This window comes from Cryptotermes secundus, unplaced genomic scaffold, assembly GCF_002891405.2.
Source record: "Cryptotermes secundus unplaced genomic scaffold, Csec_1.0 scaffold579, whole genome shotgun sequence".
NCBI classification, from domain to species: domain Eukaryota; kingdom Metazoa; phylum Arthropoda; class Insecta; order Blattodea; family Kalotermitidae; genus Cryptotermes; species Cryptotermes secundus.
In genome coordinates, this window is record NW_019719366.1 from 971,750 (window position 1) to 993,148 (window position 21,399).

Genomic DNA, 21,399 nt, shown 5'->3' on the forward strand with positions numbered 1-21,399 from the left:
GTTTATATGCGACTGACCAGGCATTAGGGTGTAAACAAAAAAAAAATTCAGAGCACAGTATCTCAAGTTATAACATTATTTTAACATATATTTCGTAATGGTATTTTTTCTACATCAAAAGTACTAGACCTAGTTATATTGTCATTGTACATTTCATATACAAATAGGTAATGGAACTTCCTTCATTAGGCATATACAGGCATAGCTAGATTCTTAAGGTATGAATCGTGTGCCATCCTGCGCCTTATACGGTCTGGCATAAAACAAATCGCTTCAAGGAAATAATAAGTTATATATAATTAAACCAAGTGTGGGTCATCGAAAGCGTTGTCCAACCTCCCGCTATAGCCCTAGCCCGTAGCCGATTATGCTCACTTTCAAAATAATGTACACAACTACACAGAAAACAGAGCCGTGCCTAAATGAAATGTAGATTTAGAACACCGAACAAAGGATACATCAGTACATCACTCTTCTTTAGATTTCATTTGTTTCTGCTGATAATCATCGCATAACTGTAAAAATGTTTTCGTATCGTGAAGAGTAACTAACATTCTTGTACCTGATGGAAAGTTCCACAGGCATATGATCCCGCCCACCGTGTCCAGACGTGTGTTGCAGGCAGTATAACTCTCAGGTATGCAAGTCAAAACGAAACTGCTTTCTTCTTTCAATGAAAAATATAAATTCATTTCTGTTTTGCACAGTTAACACATCATGCCATTTCTCTTGGATGAGCATTAAACAAGCGAAGACATTAAAAGAATTAGACACATAACCCATATTGAACAAAATGTCACAGAACATACAAAACATATACAACACTGGATTCAATATATCAGTCAGAATTCAAGGAAACGACCTCCAAAACTTTTAGAAATATTACATATCATGTGTATCAAGGAAAGGGAGAAGTCCTTTGGCGAGACTGGTGGGCAAATTGGGCCGGAACATTTCAGAAAGTGGGCAAACTCCCTTACTTCCAGACGAAGACAAATATGGTGATGATCACCAAATGGGGAACCAATGGTGACTAGGCAATTTCTTCTCACATTTATAGCATTAATTACTTCAGTTCTCAAGTTTCCAATATGTCCAGCCCTAAAAAGGACTGCCTTTTGCAACAATTCCTCGACTCATATGTATTCCAGTACAAAAACGGCTTGTCATGTTCTGCACTATTATCGACTTATACTGTTGTTTGCAGAAAGCACGAGCAAAATGAAATATGTGTGCACCTGTCTAATACGTGTCCAGCTCTTTGTCGGTTTCGTGTCTCGCACTGCATAAAGTGACTAATTACTCTTTAAGATAAATTGACTTAATTTTCACGACGAAGCTATGAAGAGGATTTAAAGTATGTTTCGTTCTATGGTGCTGAGAATATCGAATAATATAGCATTTCTCACTACTTTCATTAGCCTTAGGGCGGAAGGCAAATGAGTGAAAAATGAAACTGAACCTGTCTGCATTATAAGACTCGTTAAACTGTATTAAGTAGCAGTCAACGACCGTGGGCTTGTTTACAGACCCTTCTCATGCCACAATCACTGCACCGTAAACACATCGAATCAATTTGCAACACTTTCTACTTACAAGAGAGCATCTTCTTTTCTAAACCCTCTTTCATCTTCAACTTTTATCTGTATATTTCTCACATAAAATATTCTTCTTTGACTATTTACCTTCATATTTTTAAGTCTTACTAAATTTCCATTTCTTTCCTTCTCTTGTATTCTTATGTTCTAACTAACTAACTAACAACAGTATTTACTGAGATTGGATAAAAAACTCAATAACTATTCAAATCTCTCTAACACACGCACAAAGAAAAACAGACCACGTTTGTAGAAGAGGCAATGAGCAGAACAGAGGATTGTGTTTAGTTTAAGTGGTTTGAAGATGGCAGGAAAGACGTTTTAGCAGACAGATCCGGCCGCTCTGCAAATTAAATCACAGATATATGTTACGCCACATTACACTTGAAATTAAGGAACATATTTACTTCTATCAAAAGGGTGCAAATATTTAAAGCACGTTACGAAAGACGTAAGGATGTTCCCAGCATTGTAGTCATTGCTCGGGAGTGGAGATTATGTCTTCACTCTTTCACATAACGGATCAGTCTCCATCACATACGCACACGCAAAGAGAAGAAAGGTTCTGTTTCATGGGACTCATTATAAACTTCTTTCTTCTTTCACTTTTGCATTACGATGGAAACAGAGTCACATGCCGCAATCTCTACCCCAGCCAGTGGGCACTATCCGGGGAACATTCGTGTATTCCAAATAACTGGAACAAACCTCTGGAGAGAGAAACGAATATATATTGCATAACATAAGATTCCTCAAAGTTACAGATTTCGTAGGAGACAGAGGCTTACTCAGAATTCAACCGAAATTCGCGTGAGCTTCAATCACGCGAGATGAGTATGTCTATGGCATACCGAGATAAGCTGTTAACATTGCGAAAGTCTGGTCATGCTTTGCACTCGTGTCAACACTACGTAACATGACATTGATTGATTGATTGATTGATCTGGAACAGTTTAGAGTTCACGCCCGGAGGAAGAAGAGTCTCTACGCTGAGCTGTGCCTACTGGAGATTTAGTCAGCTCCGCGGGAGAGAGACTGTACCTTACAATAAATTGTCTCCATGATATTTGGTTTATCGGCAACGAGAAGTTGAAAACTGGGTCTATTAGCTTCGTTATGTGACATCATGCTATGTCACGTCTGTCAGTCTGTCTGCTTGCCCGTACGTCAGTCACATGAAACAAATGCGGAACCGATAAAGCCGATTTTATCTATTTGTTCTCATATATTTCAACCTGGATTAAGATCGGATAGTAATAACGGATACTTCGAATGAAAACTTACGCGCGTTTCTAAGCGCATCTCGTTGTGCGCAACTCGAGAAGTATTTATCCGAGTAAAAATTATTTGGAACAACATTTTAAAAAATTAAAAAAAAAAAAAAAAGAAGAAATTTTATGTTCAATAAACTTTTTGAAGGACTTAGTTCAAGAACTGGCCAGCTCAAATAATTATAAAAACGAGTTTTGAGAATTTCCTTGTTAAAACAAATTAACTGCATTTTTCTGGGGTGGGGGGGATAAGAATGAGTTGGTTGTGGCCGGCACAGGCTGAAGATTTCTTTCTGTAAGTTTCATTTTAATAGCTTCATGCATGAATTCTTTCAACGTTTTTGTTTCTCTGTGTTCTGATCTGCATGTGACCGGTTCTGGCACCAAGCCCTTCAAGTGCTGCACTGCCCTTATGTGGTCTGATCCAGAAACTCACTCAGCATCGCGGCCTTGCCGTTGCGGCTGTACTGTGCCACTGATTCTACAAGTAGATTAATTTAGCTCGTATTGGAAAGGGAAAGTAGGTGTTTGCATGTCCACACTGCGCTGCCACTCCTACTTACACGTACACTATACTTCACTAACGCAAGTTGTGTGCCACTGGCTATCGCATTCAGTTTGGGAATCAGAGTTCGTGCGATATAGGACCATTTCCGAGGTCCCGAAACAACGGTAGAAGAAAACTTTCCCCTTCGCCTAAGCATGACACTGTGAATTTTCTTGCTACGTTCTTCGATTAGAGGCCACTTCGCGATATCCTTGCAACCAACTTAATTAACGGTTTCTGTATTTAAAGACACGGATAACTTATTTTAGGCACTGCAAGTAACTCTCGGAAGTTGGGCCGCGCCATAGCTCAAGCGGTTAGTCGCTGGTTTCCCACCGCGGCGGCCCGGGTTTGGTCAAGTGGGATTTGTGGTGGACAAAGTGGCGCTGGGGCAGGTTTTCTCCGAGTACTTCGGTATCCCCTGCCAATCTTCATTCCACTAATTGCTCCACAATCACCCTCACCTATCATCTGGGTCTGGTATAACAGGCCAGAAGTGGCCGCAGTGCAAAGGACTTAGCAATACAAAAATTCTCGGAAGTTCACATGACGAAGTATTTATGTTGCAAATTATTTTCTACTAGCCATTACATGAGAGGAATCCATATAGGATATTGTTGGGAAACCCAGAAGGAAAGAGACCACTGGGAAGACCAAGGCGTAGGTGGGTGGACAATATTAAAATGGATCTTAGACAGATAGAATGGGATGGTATGGGTTGGATTGGTCTGGCTCAGGATAGGGATGAGTGGAGGGCTCTTGTGAACACGGTAATTAACTTTCGGGTTCCATAAAATGCTGGGAAATTGAGTAGCTGCAGAATTGGCCGCTCTTCAAGAAGGGCTCAGCTCCACGAGTAAATAAGTGAGTAAGTCATTACATGAAGAATGCCGTCTTCTGAGATGTGGCGCAGTGTAGATCTAGTGGCTGCAGCTACCTGCACAAGCTGGTTCCTTCCTCGCGGATCTTTCTACCCTGAAGATGGAGGCGATACGTTCCTCAGAAACGTCGGTTTACACTAGATCTACAAGGCGCCACATCCCAGAAGACGGCATTCTTCATAGTCACCGCCGTGGAAACCTCATTTCTTACATAGCCATTACACGTTTCAGACTGGTTTTGCTAAACTTTCATGAAATTCAGTACACAGTTAAAATCGCCATTTTTTTTAATCAATGAAAAATTAATTACACAGCACAACAGGAAAGCAATACTTCACGCGGATCTTTAACATAGTCTTGTGTGCTGTGAATGTATCAACAAAATAATTTTTAAAATCCAGTTTTATCTCAGGGAAAATATACCATATGCTTATTAGAGAGTCTAGTCAGTTGATGCTTCAGTCCTATAGGGAGAAAATTGTTGTTTATTATGAGAACCATATGAAATCCATAAATTTATTCTGTGAAGATCTTGAAGGACTCTGTATTTCATATTAAGCATGAGGTTTCTTATGTTGATAATGATTTTAAAGAAATAGTACTTTTGGCCGCCGGGTATTTGAAGATTTATGACCAACAGTGGACAAAATTAAATTCGCAACACAACACTTAGTACAGGCCACAGATATGGTGCCAAATATAGTCCAAAATAGATTGATTAGTTTCGCAGATGAAAGGGAACGGGCAGAGAGACAAAGAGACAGATGGACGGACAGACGTAAAAAAAACTCTGTATTATGCGTTCGTCTTACGCTCCTTCTGCAAAAGAAACTCATAGAAGCGTATACATATCCCTTGTCAACTGTTTAAACAGCAATTTAACAGGTTGTTTCAAACGAGAAGTAGAAACTACAGATCGCTTTCTTGAAAGCTGCCGCTGTTGTGTGTCAGCCACAAAAATGCACCAGCTTTATGTCATGCAATTTCGTTACATACCCTTACAGTAAAGTCATCGAATTATTTCATTTCTAGTATATTTTATAAATTTCACTATGCTTGAATACTAATTAACCTCACAAAATTGTTCAGAGTATAACGATTCAACGTGTTTTAATTTCCACATCACATACCAGATTCAACAGGGAAAACTTCGTAACATCTTCACATACGTAACTTAGTTCGGCGCCTAATCCAGCATCGAAATTCCCTCGCCTACTCTACGACAACGATATTGGCAAGTCGTTTAAGCCACAACTGAACATCGACTGTGATGAATCGGCCTGCATACTAGGCTGCATTCACTGAAGTTGTCTCTTAAAAACAGGGCGGCTCTATGACGGCACCTTTATCTACCAAACAACGCCAGGGGTGTGCTAAGGCCTGCAGGTTCCCTGGCGTATGTGAGACCTGATAGGACTGTCTCGAAATCAGATACAACGGTGACCTGCGCAGCGCATTCTGACATTTAGTTTATTCCTACATGACACAGTATATTTAGCTAAGAGTTGATAATTGTTATCCTATTGTTTATTTTTTATTATTCTGGTTGAGTGAGGCTGCGTCCCACCGTACTGCTGTCATAAATGGGCCTATTTTATAAGCCTCGGATCATGAGAGAATGGAGCATTTATTAAATAATAATTGGAAGGGAAAGCTGAAGCATTCGGAGAAAAGCCTGTCCCAGTGACACTCTGTCCACACAAATCCTATGTGGATGGTCGTGGAACTGAATCCGATTCTCCAGGTTGAGAAAGCGACAAATAACGGCCTGAGCTATGACAAAGGCTAAGGTATATGTTACGCAGTAGGTCTCATAGAACTCGAGGGATTATCAGTGTTTAGAAAATCTGAAAATTAGTTCCTTATGATGTTTTTCGTCTGTATTATTTTCGCATAAATCTTTATTTACTTTTTATTATTTCAGTGATTCGAACAGTGATTCGTTGTCTAAAGACAACGACACGTTTTTGTTTCACATACACAAAAACCTACCAGGCTATATGTTTCGGAGAACTGCACATTTTCCGTCTTCAGGTGATGGAGAGAGTATGCTCATTAGAAACATTGCTAACTACTTATCATAACCCCCAAGAGTACAATATTAATATTTATCGCTGTGATAATATCAAATCCCATACAGTCCAATGGACTTCATACCTTCACATAAGTTTTCCAATATGTCTCACTTTTGAGTCTTACCAATCAATATTTTAATTTTTTTTCTTAATCCTATACATATATATTGATTATTTCACCTTGCATTGTTTCACTACACTATCACTACTAGATAAGAGAGTACAAAGTTAAAGTTTGGCACTAGAGCCCACTATGAGCCTTGGCTTTCTTGTGGAGATACAGCTCCTGTCTGTCTTAATCTTCTACATTAGGTAGAGGTGAGTGGATAGCGTCATGTTCCGGCCGTCTTCACCGTGGGTGGAGCTCCCACTGCCCGTTAGATAAGAGACTGGGTTGGATATAAACACAGGTCTGAACACAGTGGCGAAGAGAAAACTACTCGCCCTCGCCAGGAATCAGATCCCAATATAAACAGTACAAATGACAAATCTCCCAGTTTCTCCATTCCGCTGTCACTTGAAGCTCTCTTAGGTCCAAACATTTTCCCGCTCTTTTTTCTCCAACACTGTCAATTANAATTATGTTCCCACTTCAGAGGTCAAACGGAAAAGTAAAATTATAATTTTATACTCGTGTGTTAATAAGAATATAAACAAATGTTTTTGGTCTTATAGATCCTATGTGGAAAATTGTGCACGTCCTGTGTGTTGTATTCGTTGCACGTCTCGAGACGCAGGACTCTTTCTGGTCATCTGCATACCAAGCAGGACGTTCCGTTACCGGCCACTTTCCTTTTAACTCTGCACGTCAGACATGACTTTTCCTCATAACGATACAGCATATAAATCGAGCGTTACAATTGCCTCATGGTCGTTACCGTTTTCACTTAAGCCATTGTCCACGCGCTGGGAATCTTGCGCAGTTTTACGACTGTCACACTCGGGAAGAGAGGTTTACTGACTTTAAAAGCGTTGAATATAACTCCAAAAACTTCGACACATCTGCATGACTTGTATTTCGGTGATGTCCGGTTCAGATATCGACCGTGAAACAGACTACAACGACTCAGGTTTTTCGTGTTTTTCCTCAGCCTCTACAGGAAATGCCAGGATAGTCTCTCAGCCCATGATCCACCTACACCCATCGAAATTATGTATGTGTGCACATATATGGGGGTATGCGGTAGAGTAGTTGAGTGAGGCACTAGGATACAAGTCGGAAGGCCGCGGTTTCTTTTCCGATGAGGTCACGGGATTTTTCAATTGATCTAATCCTTCCAGCCGCACTATAGCCTTGGGGTCGACTCAGCCTCTAACAGAAATGAGTACCAGGAATCTTCCTGGGGTTAAGGGCGACCGGTATGTAAGGCTGACAAACTTACCGCCATCTGTGAGCCACCGTCTAGAAAATGTGGGTGTCTCGACGTCTCACAACCTATGGACCTTCACGGTCTGTAATAGGGATAACTTTACTGCACACACACTTATATGCGTAGATGCATCCACCCTTACAGAAGTCCTTTTTTTTTTTAAATCCGCGGAAAATTATGATTAATTATTAATTATTACACGAACAACAGTCATAATCAGAGCAATGGGGATAAACTGAGGCACATTCAATATATTTCAGGCATTCAAACATTCTGATACAGGGTATGCGAGATGACAAAATGAACATAAAATTTAAATCTCAAAAGCACAAGGAAAAATATCATTTATGATGAGATAAATATTAAAGTAGTAACTTATGAGTGTGTTAACTGTGTTCATTTACTTCGGCGTTGGAACGAGCGGAGAACTCCTTTGAACTCTATGGTTTCATAAAAAGAGGGGAACTTCTTGACGAATTTTGTGATTATTAGCTCCTCAAGAAGGATAGTGACTGATAGTGTCAGTTATAGGAAAGAATTTGGATATGGAATAGTAAAAGTCAGACGGGAATTGTGTTAAATGGATGGAGCCAGAGGCAATTATGAAGAGGATTCCGAGGTAACTTTCCGAAGTAACCAGCTAATGTGGCGGAATTAGACTATAAAGCGACTACATGTATGAAATGTCATTGAAATAATTATGGGGATGAAATATAAGGAAGGAGATAGAAGAACGATGCGTTCATGTTAAAAACATTGGGTAAAGACAACAATTCTAATCATCAAAACTGAACGAGTGAGTTCCAAGTGCTGAAGGGAGATACATGGGTATCTGTGACAGAATACATGAAACTGTGTTGAATTCTCTGATCAATTAGTTGTGAGGCGGCCGTGCTGGTCGTAAAGTCACGAAATGTGTTGCATCACTACAATAATATGTCTGGTGCAGCCCACAGTGAAAGTGATAATTATCATACGCCTAAGTATGGCTGTTCTATCCTATATGGCAGTCAGCTGTTGAGGCCTGCGTGGGTGAAGAAAAATGCTGTTGAGAACACACACGCAAACATCTAGGGCCTGGATTCTAACTACCTGTTTGCGACAGTGGATATCCGAGGAATTCAAACAAAACCATTAACTAGGTATAATAAATCACTTTATAATTCTTTCTGCCAGTCAATCACCTGAAAATTCCTTCAGCAGCAGCACATATCTTGCTCTTTAGAGCCGCGGAAGCGTACATCTCCTGCGTTTGTTTCCCGTGATCAAAGATAAGAGACCAGGCATTTTACTTTCTCTTTAATTTTCTTTCGTGTAGTTATGAAAAGAGGTACCGCCTCTATGGTCTAGTGGTCAAAGTTCCTGCCAGATCCAGATGTCCGGGTTCGATTCCCGGCGCTACCAGATTTTCTGAGAAGTAGTGGGTCTGGAATGGGGTTCATTCAGCCTTGTGAGGATAATTGAGGAGCTATTTCAAGGAAACAGCGCTCCGGTATAGAAAGTCGAGATTAACGGCCGTGGGGATCCGTTGGGCTGACCATGTGACACATTCTAACCGCTAAAGTTGGCACTAACTTCGGCGACAAGCGGCGGTCGCTCGGTCGGTGTTGTTCACTTGCGGACTACAGGCAATGAATTTTTTTGTTTTGAGTTTATTCAACTTACTGTACAGCTACGCTTATTTGATTGTTGTGCTGACGGACATATAAAAACAAATATAAGAAATATACGTATAACGTAACATTCAGGCGCGTTCAGAAATTTTACATTGATAGTCTGTAGAAATCAGTCCTCATAAATGTAAACTGTGAGATTATGGCGTTATCTCATGTTCACATAGCGAACCACTAGTGGGATGATCATGACTTCATTCCCATGTAAACGCTGGTGTTTCTCTCGTTACTGGAATGAGAGACAAAAGCAGATGCTCTCAAAATATACAGTTGGGTCCGCGCGTAAGGTGTCCGTTGTTTTTTAGTATTTTAACAAAAACTGTTGACAGATTTTTGTAAAACATACCAATACAGGCTGTCACAAAAAATATCAACCAGCGGGAGCTGAGATGTATCACGCGGACAATCAGACAGATATGACAGAACTAAGAGAGGCTTTTCGCATTTTTTGAGCACGCCTAATATGTGCTCAGATGACGTCAAAGATGAATGAAATGGGCAGATATTATTTTTATTGCTAGTGGGGTGGGACTAAGTCCCTTGTACTGCGGCCACTTCTGGCCTATTGTACCAGCCCAAGATGATAGGTGAGGGTGATTGTGGAGCAATTGTTGGAATGAAGACTGGCAGAGGAAACCGAAGTACTCGGAGAAAACCTGCCCCAGCGCCACTTTGTCCACCAGAAATCCCACTTGACTAGACCCGGGATCGAACCCAGACCGCTGTGGTGGGAAGCCAGCGACTAACCACTTGAGCTATGGCGCGGCCAAATGGGCAGATAAATTTGTCCCTGCGATTATTTAAACACCACGCTATAAAGAAGTATGGGAGATTAACGGTACAGTGCCACGTATTAACCTCGGCACTGGATGGCTATGAATGATCAGCTTAACTAACTGGCCGTTTTATACCTGGCGCCCACTGGGCAGGGGGATAGATGGGCCCAAGGGACTTTCTGAACACTGTGGAGAAGAGACAAATCTCTTGGCTCTGCCGGGAATCGAACCTCCGATTCCCCTATCGTTCAGTCAGCAGCTTAGTCACAGCTATGCCTGCTTCCAGTGAAGAGTTAAAGGATAATCTAGAATGAATTTCATATGTTACAGGAATCGTAATACTGTTAGCAAGGCCAATAGAGCGATGACAGAGCGACGAGTACGAAATCCCCAATGTGAGAATTTCAAGGAAAGTGGGCACTCTAAAATGAGAGGATGGTACATGTATGGACAACATTACAATGACACAAAATAGGTTGTGGTGATGTTAGGTGAATTTAAGTGACTTGGGATTGTATCAAGTGGAGGATTTTGGTATTTACTATGTTAAATCTTTAATTATGTAACCTTAAAAATTCAGTGAATTATTTACTTAGTTACAGCTGATATTACTTTGATAACGGAATTGAAGCATAACTTTTTCACAAGCAGAAAAGGTGAAGAGAAATAATAACAATAGTGATAATAATAATAATAATAACAACAATAACAGTGTCTTCCAACATCAAGAAAGGAATCTGTTTGAAGAAAGCAGTCTTCTGGGATTTGGCACCGTGTATATGTGGTGTTAACCGACGTTTCGGAGGAACGTATCGCCTCCATCTTCAGGGTAGAAGGAAAAATATAAGAAATCCGCAAGCGAGGAGACCGTGAGAACCGGTAAAAGTACTTTGCGGATTTTTTATATTTTTCCTTCTACCCTGAAGATGGAGGCAATACGTTCCTCCGAAACGTCGGTTAACACCACATATACACGGTGCAAATCCCAGAAGACTGCTTTCTTCATAGTCACCGCCGTGAAAGCCTCAAATCTTACAAGGAATCTGTTTAATAACATAATTTTATCAAGGAACAGAGAATATGAAAAGAAGAGACCACAATTTATACCCTCCATGGGGCCTCTTAGCTACTCCATATTTTGTTTATAAATTGTTTGTTTAATGCCATAGTCAATAACTCAGGCTGTAGAGTGTTGTATGGTTAATGCATAATGAATTGAAAGAAATATGAAAGGGAATATCCTGGCGTTTTTTGGAGGGACTGAGAAAACCTCAATCAGGATAGCCGGTCCCCTGAAAGAGACATAAACCTGAAATCTTCCAAATATAAAGGAGTACTAACCACTGGACCGCAGCATTTGATCCGAACTTCTATTATTAACGTGTGTAGATCCAGTTTATCACCTATTGCCACTTTCGTTTTGGTTTTCAGAATGGCCACTTTCGAGGTCTCTCTACCTTTCATCGCGTCTCGTTTAATCCGAAATACGTGTCTGCCACTTCCACCCTACGCTCTGTCAGGTTACGCAGTTCTGAACGTAATATCGTTCGACTGAATGGACAGGCGAACGTGGCGGTACGGAAGTCAGCTCACATTTTGCATAAGCACAAAGCACTTTCACTTTCTCCGTGGCGGGTAACACGCGCCTTGTAGTTCAAATGAAACGCGCTATTCTGATTTCGAGCATGTAACAGATTCACGTTCCGTTTGTTTAACTGGACTCCTTATTCGTCACTGCTACAACACATCTTCACATTAGTTCGTACATCTACACAGCACAATTCTATTTCCCATACACACTTCTCATTACACTGAAATAAGTTTCAAAATTATTATTCTGTTGTTGGGCCTCCAAATTACTTATTTTTGCCGTGAAAATCGCGCATTTATTTATTATCATTTCATTACAGACTCGGCTTCAGTTATTTGGGGTTATTATTCCGGAAGAAAAGTAAAATTTCACTTTTTGCATAATTTTCTCTATCCCTCAGTTACTTATTCACATCCGACACGTTCAGAATTTTCCCTAATCACTCTACTTTCAATAGTATTCATTTTAATTTTCTTCTCAGGTCATGGGACGAAGCCCTACAGACACACAAAACGGATATGCATATAGTTTCTTAATTATTTCAATCAGAAAGAACAGAAATCACGAACATGGATAAAAATATCAATAATCACATTACTCCATTGGTTTCTTCAGAGCACATTTCATAATGAGTCTGATATAAACTCAAGATTTACATATTGTTCTCTGACAATGTATCACCCATACTTTCTTCCTCTTTTGCGGTTTGATTTTAAGGATTAAGCAATACTTATAAAGTTGTCCCTGTGCTTAATTAATTAAGCACCATGCAATGGATACGTTTCGTGTAGTGGAGACATAGCTCCAGATCAAGCATATATCTATTACAATACGGCTATTAACTATTAATAATAACTATTATATATAGATCTATATTTAATTCTCAGCCTCGTGAGGATAATTGAGGAGATATTTCAAGGAAATAGTGGTTCCGGTCTAGAAACCCGAAATTAACGGCCGTGGGGATTCTTTGCGCTGACCACGCGACATCCTCTATCCGCTAAAGTTGACACTAACTTCGCCGACAAACGACAGTCGCTCGGTCGGTATAGTTTGCTTGCAGACTCAAGCCACGGAGTTTATGTGTAGTAACAGTAAGGCCTAAAGTCTTAATGCTGACTGTCTGGTTTTCCAGTAGGCTTGTATGAGTATATTGACTTCTCGCCACTGTGAGTGCCAGCACCTAACAGCGAGTAGATACATGTGAATACAATGCTTATTTATTATAAGAGAAGAGGTCATATTAGTCTTAATTATTACACTTTTACTTCCTTCTGCCGAATGCGGCTGTTGAATGTGCAGTGTATATTTTTCAGCCCAGTATTCTCTATCATTGCATGTTAATATATCATAAATTTATACGTTTTCAATTTCATGATAGCCAATGTTGTTAGCCTCATTACACTACACGTCTACACGTTTTAATCACAGCAATTAATTATAATATGGGGATAAGATGAGTGAGAATCACTTTCAAAATTTCAAAGACGAATAGAAATTTGATTTGTTTCATTCTGGTCCGTCACACTAACAATTACAAAGACAAAAATAGCACCGTCCAATGTGACTTTAAGTTTTATCACTTGAAAACTCATCACATTTACATGTTTCGATCCCTGCGGATCATCCTCAGAGGGCATCAATACTTTTTCCGGAAACTACTATTACAATAGGTGTTAAATTATATACACACACATATAATGTCTGAAATACACAATGTACACAATGTTCAACTTTCCCTAGTCATAACAGCCTTCCTGGTATTAAAATTTAAAGTTTTTTAAAAATTTTGTTGTTTAAGATTAAAGTTTATAAACCATACAGGTTCGTGTCAATTCTCCTATTGTCTTTCTTGGAGGTGGCTGATCTTGTGCCGCCTGTCTATCTTGAGAAAGGAGATTCTTAGTATTGTCCGTGTTTATTCGTGGCTTGTTGTGTTGTTTACACTAATGAGTGTTCAAGTGATAAAACTTAAATAGTCACACTGGACGGTGTTATTTTTGTCTTTGTACGAATAGAAAGTTGGTAAAAATAAAGTTACTGTTTCGGAAATAACACGAAATAAAGATCAGAATTTTGAGAGAACACAACCATAGATCCTCCATTTTTTGAACCTATGAAAGTGGATTAGACTACCGGGATAAACAAGGCACCAGAATAGCGTTCTGATCTTAGGTTTGTAAAGTATTAAACTCTGTTGCATAGTAGAATATATTGAGAAATATAGGTGGATCGCTTTCTCTGGCCGGGTCACGGCCAATCTCAAGTCACAACGAGCAAGCGTCATCTCCCAGATGCTTATCTTTCAGCAAACAATTTTTTTAAAATAAGTCAAGTAATCCTCCAGTCTAGGGGTTTGACACGAAGCAAAAAATTACTCATCGTAAAAACTGACACATTACAAAATCCTGAATAAAGCCTCGAGCTTGGGTGGGAATCATCATCATCATCAGTAATCTGTCAAGACGACAGGTCCACAGTCTCTTTCAAAACAATTCCTCCACTTAATGCGATCTAGAGCTTTCTCCTTCAAATGACAGTATCCTCTTCTGTCCCCAAGGTCATCCAGCATCTTCTTACGTCTTCTTCCTCGTCTTCTTGTCACTTCTATCCGCCCATCTATCTTTCCTTCGATAGCTTCTTTTAGAAGGCAGTTTCTGCGTAAAACATGACCAATCCAATTAGCCTTCCGTTTTCTTATTTCATGTAGGATATTCCTCTGCTCACTGACTCTAATTAACACTTCTTCATTTCTCACATAATCGGTCCAACTGATCTTCTCCATTCTTCTCCAACACCACATTTCGAAACTTTCCAGATGTTTCTGATCTACTGCCCTAAGTGTCCATGTTTCAGCCCCATACAGAGCTATGCTCCAAATGTAGCATTTCACTAGTTTCTTCCTCAAATTTAAGTCCAATTTGCTGGTAAAAAGATTCTTCTTCTTGCTAAATGCAGCTTTTGCCATGGCAATCCTGGATTTAATTTCACAAGTACACCTTCCATCATCTGTTAACAAGCTACCCAAATATTTAAAACATTTCACATTCTCCACTTGTTTTTGGTCTATCTTTATTGTGACTGGGGTTGGTTGTCTCGAAATTTTCATTACTTTTGTTTTCTCCACATTCATTTCCATGCCATAGCACCTTCCGATTTCAATTAGTCTATCAATCATGCCCTGTAGCACAGTTTCTTCCTTAGCCATTAACACAAGGTCATCTGCATATTTCACAGTTTGAATAATTTGCCCTCCTACTTTGAAGTCACCGAGCCTATCCAGAGCTTCCTTGGTAAGGCATTCGCTGTACAAGTTGAACTTGTACTTGGGTGGGAATATGGGACGGAAATTCTGGTTTCTATAAAGATGGGGAATTTCCTGACTACATGATCCACTAGTGGTTTCTCAAGAATAAACCATGTAACGTAATGTTCCCTTGGACTTTTAGAAAGAAGATGGCATAAAATTTTCGAGGCCCATAACTGCAATAATATGAAACACAACTATAAACTACTGAGTAATTAATCCTACGAAACGTCACCGATGATAAAACAATGAGTTATGAACCGCATTAGCGAGATGTGTAACAAGAGCGAAGCCTAGAAATTAGGCTATTTTAACAAGTGGAAGAAAATCCTGCTTACAAATTCTATAAATTAGTTTTAATGAGACAAGAGTTTACGTTTATAATTAATTTCCAGTCTTACTTCCCCAGAATTCTAAATTCAATCCCATTTAATGAATTTCATTACGGAATATCTGGAAAGCGAAAATGGAATGTTTGTTCTTTCAGAATGCATGGAGTCAGTGAAGAACGACGGATTCCGCTGCTGTCATAGCTCAAAACGCTACAGATATTGCACTGTATAAAATGTAAACGATGTCTTCATAACTTCTTAAATGAAAAACATAGAGAAATACATATAAAACAAAAAGGCATGGATCTTAAAAGAGTGCGAAATTTATCTTTTTTCAGAAGTTCAGTTTGAGATCCTTTATGTATAGTTAGATGGAGCCGAGATAGCTCAGTCGGTATAGCGACTGGCTACGGGATGGACGACCGAGGAGTAGGACTTCGAATCCCAGTAAGGACAAGAATTTTCTTTTCTCCACGTCGTTCAGACCGGCACTGCGGTCCACACAGCCTCCTATCCAATGGGTACCGGGGGTAAAGAGGCCGGGGCGTAAAGCTGACCACTCACCTCCAACTAGTGCCGAGATCAAGAAAATGCGAATCTATACATCCACTCCTCCATACTCCTTCATGGCGTAGTGATTAATTAGTTAAGCACAAGGACAACTTTATCTTTATGTATAGTTATATCGATGGATTGAAGTCTGATTGGTTCTTTTGGCTGTTTCAGATCCTGTAAGAAGACATGAAGAGAAAGAGACTTCTGTTGTCTTGGAACCTCTTGGCAGGTAGTACTACTCTTCATATTCCATTTCTGAAAGAGTATTGTTAGCTGTCTTGCTTGCCTGGCTGATTGATGGTTTACTCAAACATGCTGCTTCACTGGAACAGATTATGTAGCGTCGAATAGAAAGGTGATTTTGCAAATGACGAATTAGAAAACGTGAGAATTCTGAACTGCAACGTATCAAGCATTTCCAGAATTTAATCATCCCTTATATTAATTGTGAATGCCATTTTGATATGTCAATATCGTTCCCCAAATTTCTGGAATTTGTTACATTTTCCATTTATTTATTAGCTATCATCATCACATCAGAATATCTGTCTAACACTGTCCATATAATCTCCTGCACGTAACAATTTTCATTCTTTGTTTCCTTAATTACAAACTCGTTTAATTTTAAATTTAGACTCATCTCCCTTGCAGTCCTATTCAAGTACCTCGCCATAATATTGATTCTACTGGAAATACACACTGGATGGGCACATTTAAATAACAGACTGGAGACCATAAAGATATTAAAACTTCCTGATATGCTGCTATCCCATTTCCTGGGTCATAAAGGGATCATTGTTAACTGAACCTTCGCTACTAGCCACAAGCTAAAGAAACACGTCCATTGTGCATACATACGAACTTGTACTGCCAACTCCTCCGTGAAGATGTCTGCGGGGGTGCATAGAACTATGCGGAACCAGGAAGCCACTGATTAACTTGTGGGCCGTGCTTAACATACGTAACTAAGTAACGAACTCCACGAAGCAAGAGTCCTTCTTGAGAAGCTAGCGGTCGCTCATCTGACAAAGCGATTTCCCGCCTCTTACAGAACCCGAAATTTCATTGCCGTATTCACAACAGCCCGCCACTGTAAGCTATGCTCTGCCACATGAATCCAGTGCACAACCGTATATCCCGTTCATTTTAGGTCTGTTTTAATACTAAACTCCAATCTACGCCTAAGTTTGTCAAGAGCTTTCAACACTTCAGATTTTTCAGCTAAAATTCTATACAGATCTCTCGTTTCTCCATGCGTGTTATGTGTCACACCTATCTCCTTCTCTTTTTTTTGATAAATTTGATAATATTTTGCAAAATAACCTATATGTTGGTGGTATTTTCCTGTAATGTTGGGAATTCTCACCGCCTTAATTATTTATATCCCCAAAGAGCAGAGTTCCTTGTCTGAAAACTCAGTACCACATCTGCGTGCCTGTCAGGCCGTATATAGTAGCTCCTTATGTGACTGCACACATCACTGTCATAAATATTAATTAATCCTATACGCATACGGTATAATCCACTGTGTATAAATATTCCTGTAATATTTCAGAGAAATATGCTTTGAAACAGCCTAATTCCAAGACGCAGACTTCTCATTTAGAAATTAATAGTCGCTCACCTACTGAGGAGACTGCTCGCATTTCCTGTACCAAATCATCATTACCATCATGTTGTATTTTAGCGTCCTGTTGCACTGATTTTCATCCATGATATGTATACAGTGGCCGTCTTGTAGTGCACTCAATTTCACCTGTTACTTCACGACATGTTTCGGCAACATAGTGCCACAACACTCGCAGCTAAGAAGGGAACATACATCACAAGACACGGTTTACATAGAAAATAAGAAAAACGACCCCCATAGTGAATGAACCACACGCAAGTTTTAATTAAGACACATAAGATAAATAATCTTAACAAGTTTTAGTGAGTGTAATTCATTATAGTTGACAAATACGCACTTTTTAAATACTTTTTAAATGGTGTTGTGAAGCTATATGAGGGAAAGCAATGCAATAGATTAAAGTAATTAGGGCACCTGATGATGGCACTATGTTGCCGAAACATGTCGTGAAGTAACAGGTGAAACTGAGTGCACTACAAGACAGTCACTGTATACATATCATGGATCATTACCGTCTTCACAGCATACCGCTCTGCTCCCTATCCGAAGCCACACAAATCCACTCTACATCCAAATATACCATTTCTTTAAGCTCAAGATTAATATTATCCTAACATTTATGCCTATTTCTCGCAAGCATTCCTTTCCCTTCAAGTTTTGCGAAAAATCTGTTTAGGCCTACGCATTCCTCACCTATCCTCTGCGTGCCAACTTCTCCATACATTTTCACCTACTTGATTTTCATCATAATAATAATATATAGGAGACCGCCTCTGTGGTCTAGTGTTCAGAGTTCCTGGCTACAGATCCAGAGGCCCCTGGTTCAATTCCCGGCGGTACCAGATTTTCTCAGAAGTAGTGGGTCTGCAACGGGATCCACTCAGGCTCGTGAGGATAAATGAGGAGCTATTTCAAGGAAATAGCGGCTCCGGTCTAGAAACTCGAGTTTAACGGTCGTGGGGATCCGTTGCGCTGACCACGTGACACCTTCTATCCGCTAAAGTTGGCACTAACTTCGCCGACAAGCGGCGGTCGCTCTGTCGGTATAGTTCACTTGCGGACTAAAGGCCACTGAGTTTAATAATCTATAGGAAATATGAGATGGAGACCACATCTAGTGATTGAACAAACAGAGCAGGTTGTTTCTATCCAAGGACAGACACAGAGTCTAGTCTCGCGAATATCGTCTCAAATAAGACTTACGACGAATAACGACGCCCGGAGAATTCATCACTGTACTAATATTTTGTGAAGGGTACAAATTATTAGAATTCCATCTATAAGAAGTCTTCTCCAGCCTCCTGTTACTTCCTTTCAGGTCCAAATATTCTACTTAGCGCCCTGTTTTCAAAACTCTCGATCTACATTCTCTTCTCAATGTGAGAATTCAAGCCACACAAAGCAACGGTCAGAATTATAGTTCTGCACATTTCAGTAATTACGCTTTAGGACAATCACCAAGGCGATAAGTACACAATGTGGAGCTTCATTAACAGACCTTATTATGGGCCCAGAAGGAGGTCCTCAAAATATTTCTGATGTAGGTCAATGTATAGAAAATGGATGAGAAGCTTTAATGCAGAATACACACACTACTTCATGGCAAAAAGAATTAAAGCAGGCCGTGGAAGCCCATTGAGATGTGAGGCATCGAGACTCCCACATTTTCTACATAATCGACTCACAGTTGGCGGTGAGGTGCCAGCATTACGTGCCGACCGACATTTACCCCCAGGTAGATGCCTGGTACTCATTTCTGTTAGAGGCTTAGTCGACCTCAGGACAATAGTGCTGCTGGAAAGATTAGGTCAATTGAAAAATCCAATGACCTCATCGGAAATCGAACAAGCGGCGTGCCACCTTGTAGAATAGTGACTAAACCAACCACGCTACGGCGTGCCCCCTTTACTTCATGTCAAAATTATTTCAAATGTATTTTTGTAAAGAAAAACTCTCAGTCACTAAGTTTACTATTCTAAAATCATAAACAAAACCCTTTTGGATGAATAGATTTTTTGGGGGGATAAAAGTCTGATGATGCCGGAAGCAGCGTCATCAGCAGCGACTTGAAGCACAGAACAAATGATGCTCGAGATGGTTCAAGTTCGTATAGCAACAGGCGTGACCAGAGTGGTTTGAACGGCTGTTGTACTGCGATGTGGAAAGCAAATGGAAAAACTACCACATTATCACTTTTCCTGGACAGTCTCTTTCCAAAAACAGAAGATCACATTAAGTGGAGGAATTGTTTTGGAAGAGACTGTGGACCTGTCATCTGACAGTTACTGATCAATCAATCAAAAGTCTTCACAAGAGCGTAGATCGGTATGTGTGTATGTTGCGTTCCTTTCGTCTCTAAAGGCGCGTCCACATTACTCGTGCTCGTGCTTGTGCTAGTGTGACTCGCTATGCTCGCGAGTAATGTGGACGACATGACAAGCCACGAGAGAAGCAAATTTTAAATTTTTAATCGAAAAACTATAGCCAATAAATTAAAATACGACTACAGCCTATACACACTACGAGTAAATATACGGATCCTCACTAGCCGAAGTCTGGCGAGCAACTGAAGTAGTAGTGGACGAAGATTTACGAGCACAAGTAAAAGCCAGACGAGTCTCCCGACGAGCACAAGCACGAGCACGAGTAATGTGGACGCGCCTTAACCAATCGTAAGGAAACCGTTAGTCGGAGAAACAGAGAGACCGATATTTCATGCAACTGAGACGAACCTAGTTCTGTTATGTAACCTGTTTGCCTCTACTACTTGTATATCTTAGATTGTATCCAGTTAGCCTTCGTGACTGCGCGGCACTCAGGGTGGGTCTGAAAGGCAAAATGTCAAATAAGAAAGTGCATCGGACAGCCTTGAGACAGGATCGTAGAGAAGCACATTCCGTAACAAGGGTTCTGGAAACTGGCAATGAAATCGTGTTGCGATTATACGACTGGCATGCTAAGAAACCTATATTTATGGCGAAATTATAAACTCTGTAGAATTACAACACGCCATGAGCGCCGATGCGCTCTGGAGGAAACGTTTTGGGGAAATATTTCCCATACAAATAAACTCCTTCAAAAAGCTCTGATTTTTCTTTTTCTCCAGTTGGGAACGAGCAGGGGTAGCGTAGTCGGTATGGCGACTGCCTATGGGCTGGACGACCGAGGGGTTGGAGTTCGAGTCCCGGTAGTCAGAATTTTCTCTTCTCCATATCGTCCAGAACGGCACTGGGGCCCACACAGCCTCCTATCAAATGGGTACGGGGGGCGCTTTCTCCGTGCGGTAAAGCGGCAGGGGCCTGAAGCTGAACACTCCCTTCCAACTAGTGCTGAGGTCAAGAAAATGTGGATCTATACATCCACTCCCCCATACGCCTTCATGGCCTAGTGCTTAATCACTTAAGCACAGGGACAATTTTACTTTACCAGCTGAAAACACGCCACCGCAATAAACACTGTCTGGTTCACAGCTAATAGATATATATTTCTTTTGGTAAAAAAAATTACAGCCAACTTTAACAGCAGGTGACTGAATGGTTTGGCCCTCGGATACAAAATCAATACTGAGAGACACGTCATAAATATCAGTGACAACTATTATGATCACATTATCATACACTCCACCTTTTGGTAAATAGGCTTAATTTTGTAAACTTCTTTTGGGCTGACAAGCAGTCTCACATTCTGAATGATCTGAAATTCAAACAAATTATAGGAATCTTTCGAAATATACTCGTACAATTCATGTCGCGAGCTCACTTTACACAGACAAGCTTACCATTAACTCACGCTT

At 40.3% G+C, this 21,399-nt stretch overlaps 2 protein-coding genes across 4 annotated transcripts in view; one reads left to right on the forward strand and one right to left on the reverse strand.

Annotated features, from left to right (window-relative positions):
• The window catches only part of LOC111865036, a 135,629-nt gene that overhangs the window by 62,099 nt on the left and 52,131 nt on the right, over positions 1–21,399 (reverse strand). The window lies entirely within an intron of this gene.
• LOC111865028 (nucleolar protein dao-5) overlaps positions 1–21,399 on the forward strand; it is a 71,434-nt gene that overhangs the window by 5,583 nt on the left and 44,452 nt on the right. Inside the window, exon 2 of the mRNA XM_023852732.2 lies at positions 16,148–16,205. Coding sequence (XP_023708500.1) covers positions 16,163–16,205 — 43 coding nt within the window. The 5' untranslated portion in view covers positions 16,148–16,162. The remainder of the gene's footprint in view (positions 1–16,147; positions 16,206–21,399) is intronic.